At 34.8% G+C, this 6,345-nt stretch overlaps 1 protein-coding gene across 2 annotated transcripts; it reads left to right on the forward strand.

Annotated features, from left to right (window-relative positions):
* Positions 1-538: 538 nt before the first annotated feature.
* LOC107468697 (protein STRUBBELIG-RECEPTOR FAMILY 3) lies at positions 539-5,741 on the forward strand. 2 transcript variants are annotated; one of them, XM_021132821.2, is made up of 15 exons: positions 539-1,215; positions 1,514-1,643; positions 1,822-1,890; positions 2,042-2,107; positions 2,237-2,308; positions 2,541-2,612; positions 2,692-2,757; positions 2,883-2,948; positions 3,211-3,575; positions 3,701-4,053; positions 4,174-4,445; positions 4,652-4,790; positions 5,042-5,178; positions 5,273-5,429; positions 5,630-5,741. In XM_021132821.2, the coding sequence occupies exons 1-15, from the start codon at positions 1,113-1,115 to the stop codon at positions 5,690-5,692; spliced, it is 2,130 nt and encodes a 709-aa protein (XP_020988480.1). In that variant the 5' UTR covers positions 539-1,112; the 3' UTR covers positions 5,693-5,741. The 2 variants fall into 2 exon arrangements, with proteins under 2 accessions (XP_020988480.1, XP_015943520.1); XM_016088034.3 differs by having other exon boundaries at positions 3,704-4,053.
* The last annotated feature ends 604 nt before the right edge of the window (positions 5,742-6,345 follow it).

Here is a 6,345-nt window from a genome sequence, read left to right on the forward strand (position 1 = left end):
TTATATGCTAATTAAAATTTAATAAAGTTGCTAATCCCCTAAACATTTTATTCTTTTATTTGTCCCATTTTAAAGCATTTAATCAAATTTTGCTCTGTTTCAAGATTTTTTGGCCTCGTATGTCATCATATTTAATTATTCGTAATAATCAAAATCGTCTTCCAATGATAATTAATTTGAATATTAAAATCATGTTATTCTATTTAAATAATAATGAAGATTTAGATATAATTATTTTTATATAAAGTTAATATTTAAAAATTTTAGATAATAATTTATTTAAATTTATTAAATTATCTAATAATTTTTAAATATCATCTTTATATAAAGATAATTATAGGTGAATTTCATACCCTCTCAATTTTGATTTTGATAAGCAATAATATTAACTCTGGTCCTTGTAGGTTTAAGTAGCAACATTGTATTGAAATTTGTTCCTTGTTCCTCGTCACAACTAATAATCTAACTAAACAAACAGATTACATTTGACACCATACAATACAATCATACAACGTGAGAAGAGTTACTACTTATGACATATGTTGCAGAGATACCATCATTCTGTGAATCTGTCACAATCTTCTGATGTGGCGGGTGATGGACCCCAAAATCCACCATTTCAATATACAAATTTTCTTTCTCCAATACACTGCTCCTTTGCTTTCGAACAAGTGAAAAAAGAGAGAGCAAAGCATAGGCCATGACATACTCTCATACACACACACACACACAAACAGACACACAAATTTTCTCTCTCTGTATGTATATGTGAGTGTGCTTTATACTTTGGTTGGACCATGTTAGGGCTTTCCAACTCTTCTTATCTTCGTTTCTAAGTACCCTTAGGCTCCCATTTCCACTTTCCACTCACCATGCCTAGTACCTACCATTAAACAACAAAAAAGCTTCTTTTTTTTTGGGCTGCAGCTCATTTTTGGTTTGTATAGCTCTTCACTGAAAAGGGTTTGTTTCCTTTCTCAGAACTACCTCAGGTTCTCCATAAAGTTTCTACCTTTGTCTTGTTCAGTGGTGTTAGTTCAACTTGGTGTGTGTCTTTGGAGTTCATTGTTGCAGTGGAGGCCTCGGTTTTGGAAACTTTACCCTTTGAGGAAATGGGATGTACAAATTTGGTGTTGCATGTTCGACTCTTTGTTACTCTGATGGTGATTCTTGCTGGAACTTTCTGTGCAGTTGGTGACACTGACGTAGTTGATGGTAGATACTTTCCCTTTCCATAGTTTTATTTCTATTTTTGAAATAAAAAATAGCAGAAATAATCTGTTGTTTCCCTTTGAAAAAAAAAAGGAAGACGACAAAACTCATTTAGCTTTCAAGTGTTATTTGTTTTGCTTTATTGCACTATATTATCATCAAAGAGTTGATGATAACTTGTTTGCAATTTGAAAGATGATGGTTAAAAATTTAATTGGGAAGCTCACCTAATTAAGTAACATGTATCATGTAAGTGCAGAATTTGTCTAAACTCTTAACTCAATATGTGCTATGGTCACAGTTGCAGCAATCAGTAGTCTATATGTTGCTCTTGGCTCACCGCCTCTTCTAGGGTGGAAGCCTGTGGGAGGAGATCCATGTTTTGAAATGTGGCAAGGTGTTGGCTGTGTATTTTCCAACATCACTTCCATGTATGTGAAGTTCTCTTTCTAAACTATTTTTGGTTAATATTGTGTTATTGTTTGCATGCTCTATATAATTGGTTGGAAATGATAATGTTATCATTTTCAATGTTTCATTAGTTGTTTGATTGATAGAGCTTAATTAAGTGCAATAAGACTAAGTAAAACTTGTATTTTGGGTTGACAGAAGACTTGATGGCCTGAATTTGGGTGGAGAGCTTGGTAGTAATTTGAATTTTCCATCCATCTTAGAAATGTAAGTGTTGTTTCAATTTCAATATTGTGTTTACTGATGAGTGAGACGTTAAACGTGGTTCTGTTTGATTAATCAAGAGAGTTTAGTACCTCTTAAGCACCAATTGTGTAATTGTTTGAACTAGAAATGAAGCTTTCTCTTTCTTGTGCAGTGATCTTAGCAACAACCACATTGGAGGGCCCATTCCATTCACTTTGCCCCCTACTCTTACGAGCTTGTATGTTGTCTTTTTCACATCTGAATTTGTTTTCTTTTTCTTCATGGACATAGTAATTAGTCATCTTTTTGCCATATGCATATCTAGAAATGTACTTAAAGCAGTTTTTCTTTCGTTCTGATATTTTAGGTCTCTCTCAGGAAACCAGTTAAATGGAAGCATTCCAGATGCTTTATCATTACTAACTCAATTGTCACACTTGTGAGTTCATGAGTTATCTCATCCCGAGATGCCATATTCATTTGTTAATTTTTCCCTCCATACTGTATTTCTTCATTTCGAAAGAGAATTTACTTTCTTTATATCAGTAAGCAATAACCTTTTAACTGGATAAATCTAAAGTGTACTTTGTATTGGAGTTTGATTTCTATGTAAGAAGATTGTGTTGAATCATATTGGTATTCAGTATTGAAAATCATGTGCTATGCTTCAGGGATTTGTCAAATAACAACTTGAGTGGTCAGCTGCCTTCCTCAACAGGGACTTTATCATCCCTTACTACATTGTGAGTAAATTTTATTGCGTATAGTTTGCTTTCTATCGGATGAGGATGCTTTCTTCATTACTTATGTATTTACCTACAGATACTTGCAGAACAATCAACTCTCTGGGACCCTTTATGTTTTGCAGGACCTGCCTCTTCAGGATCTGTACAATTCTTTCTACCTATATCTTTCTTACAAAACATATAAATAAATATTATCAATACTTTGCAATCAGTGCATAGGAAGTACAAAGTATACTTTTTGGTTGACCTTGTGAATTTATTATGTAGGAATATTGAGAATAACTCATTCTCCGGGCCAATTCCGCCAAAACTGCTGAGTGTCCCTATTTTCAGGTGAGGAATTCTTTGAACGTCGATAAATTCATTTTCCATTTGAAGTCCATTTTAAGCCAGATATCCTGTTGAAGGATTTCATATTGTATTTTTATTCCAGTATAAGAAGTAGAAAGAAAAAATTTGAAATACTGCACTAGGAAATGCCATTCGTTATATTTTTCTATACTTAACTCCTTTGTATATGGCCTTAGGCTAAGTGAATTCATAACCTTATTCATAGATATTCATTCATGTTAACATGGTGGCATGTTCCTTGCAGAAAAGATGGAAATCCATTTAATACTAGTGTTATTCCATCACCTGCCGCAGCCCCATCACCTGCAGCTATGGCTCCATCCCCTGGGAAATCACCGTGGAGAGTAGCAAATAGTCCTTCTTCCCCAACTGCATCAGTGCTTGCAAGTGCTAGGAAGTCATTTATAGCTAAGAATATCATTTGGATTGCTGGTGCTGGTCTTTTGATATTTATTTTGTTAGGTGTTTGTATTTTTATGCTGTGGTGCTTTAAACGAAGGCCAGAGAAGAAAAATGCCAAGAAGCAAAATGTTGGTGTCTTCGAAAGTCCTTTACATAAACCTACTTGCAGTGACACTTCCTTTGAAACAACCAATCAGGAGGAGAAAGGTAAGCATATTTCATCCATTTTGATTAAAGTAAATCTGTGTTACCTTGGTCTAGTTCTTTTCTTTCCTCTTTTTCATTCTGTTTTGAAGTAATCTCTTAATACTGTTTTGCAATGGCAAATGCAGCAGTTGAGAAACCATCATTTGTATCTGAAGTGCCAAATAGAAAAACAAATTTGATTCCAAAGGTTCAGGATGAACAAGGAAAATATGTGAAAACAGCATCTGCAACTAGTGAGGCTTCCAAACTTTCACACCTCCAGCCACCACCGCGTCCTTACCCAACGACACAAAGTCAGAAGTTGATCCTCAATCCAGCTATACCTGTCAAAGGGTCTGAAATAAATGACAAAACATGTTCCCTTGAAGTTTATTCTATTGCATCACTTCAACAATATACCAATAGCTTTTCCCAAGAAAATTTTATTGGGGAAGGCACCTTAGGGCCTGTTTATAGGGCTGAGTTCCCTGATGGAAAGGTAACAAGATTCTTGTGTTCTTAATTTGTTGATGATGAATTGTTTTGGATTAATATTTTAACTTACAAAAACATAAACCTGGCGCTTCACATACTTATATCTTTCAAATAATCTTTGTAGATATTGGCTGTGAGGAAATTAGATGCCACTGCTTCTATGGAGCAGAACCATGAACAATTTCTCCAATTAGTGTCCAACATCTCAAAAATTCAGCACCCTAATATTGTAAAGTTTACGGGCTACTGTACCGAGTATAGCCAACGGCTGCTTGTGTATGAGTACTGCAGTAATGGAACCCTGCATGACGCACTGCATGGCGATAGCGAATGCCGTATTAGACTAACATGGAATGCTCGAATTCAGGTGGCTCTTGGAGCTGCAAGAGCTTTAGAGTGAGTTCAGCAACCAATCATCATAATCTAATTTTTTCCTTACCATCTATATAAACTCAATGACTTATAATTTTGGCGAGAGGTTGTTCAACATTTTGATGTAAACTTTATATTCATCCACATAAAGTTGTTATATCTTTTAGATGCCAACACTAGGTGAAGGCATTGGTTTTCTTTACTGCCTTAACTTGAATCTCCATGACTAGGTATATGCATGAGAACTTTCGGCCACCTATTGTGCACCGAAATTTTAAGTCTGCCAATGTACTCCTAAATGACAACCTGGAAGTGTGCATCTCTGATTGTGGATTAGGTCCTTTGCTATCTTCTGGCTCTGCTGGTCAGGTATATATTAAGCTTTTATTTCACCGCCTATAAATTTTCAACCAATATGTTGTTTGAGCTCATAAGAATATGTCTAGTATCTTAAGGCTTCTTAATTATGTTTTGAACATTGTTAGCATACTATTGAGCATTTTGGAATAAATAAGCCTTAAAGAACATGGTATTCTTATGCAAAATGTATAATGGCAAAAGTAATGTTAACAGATGTAAGCCATAAACATTTCTCACTAGCATTGGTGCATGTATCTCAGTTATCAGGACGACTCCTCACGGCTTATGGCTACAGTGCTCCAGAATTTGAGTTCGGAAGCTATACACATCAAAGTGATGTATTCAGTTTTGGAGTGGTAATGTTGGAACTTCTCACGGGACGAAAATCCCACGACAGGTTAGCAACCTGTAAATGTTGATAGCAGATGAACAAAATGCTTATTTTAAAAAAAAAAACATTGCATTTGGCTAAGTCACCAAACATATTTTAGGTCACTTCCGCGAGGGGAGCAAATATTGGTGAGATGGGCAGTCCCTCAACTCCATGACATTGACGCATTGTCGAAAATGGTTGACCCCAGCTTAAATGGAGCCTATCCTATGAAGTCCTTGTCGCGTTTTGCAGATATTGTTTCTTCATGCGTCCAGGTAATTTTCTGCAACATGCACTATGTACACACACATGCATGCACACACTTTTGCTTTGGTGTAATTGGAATATATGGTATATGCAACTGAGACTTGAAGTGTCACCAGTTATATTGATGTGATTGCTAAAAGAGCTTTCTTGTGCCTAGAATTTTATTTAATCTTTTCTCATTTTGATTATACTATTCTTGTTCCATCAGCATGAACCTGAATTCAGGCCAGCAATGTCTGAAGTTGTTCAAGATCTTCTAAGGATGATGTAAGATGCATGATGGACTTCATTAGCTAGGATGTGGACTCAAACACTGTTGTATTAGGTGAACTCACATACAGTTGTTTTCGCGTGAAGTTGATAGTTGAAAATTATTAGATGATTTGACGTATTCGATTAAATTGACATTTAACTGTTTTTAACTATCAACTTCACATAAAGGCAATTGCATGTCTGTATTTACGGTTCAATTGGTTATGATTTTTCTTTTTGGGTTTACTGTTTTGTATTTTAGGTTTTTATTTTTCTGTCTAAGATGTTTTGGGCTTGGACTCATTGAGTGTCATTGTCAAATATCCTTTTCCACAACCTGTTTACACATGCTTTTTGGGTAATTCACTTTATGTCATTGTTTGGTAGGAAAGTAAGGAGTAGGGACCCTAAACATGTGTGGTAACCCTAAGTCAATGTCCATTAGAGATATAAATATGTTAATATGGTGTAAACTGTTTGCTTAATAAGATATAGATTTTGTAAAGACGCTCACACATAATTACACACACAAAATACACGCATTTAGTATTTTATTAGAAAGTTGAGAATGATTTTTGTTTAATCATTTTCATCACCAACAATAAGAGTAAAATTAGTCTTAAATAACAACTTTATTTATGTTTCTTTATGAATGTCTTATAAATTAAATAA

This window comes from Arachis duranensis, chromosome 10 (genome assembly GCF_000817695.3).
Source record: "Arachis duranensis cultivar V14167 chromosome 10, aradu.V14167.gnm2.J7QH, whole genome shotgun sequence".
NCBI classification, from domain to species: domain Eukaryota; kingdom Viridiplantae; phylum Streptophyta; class Magnoliopsida; order Fabales; family Fabaceae; genus Arachis; species Arachis duranensis.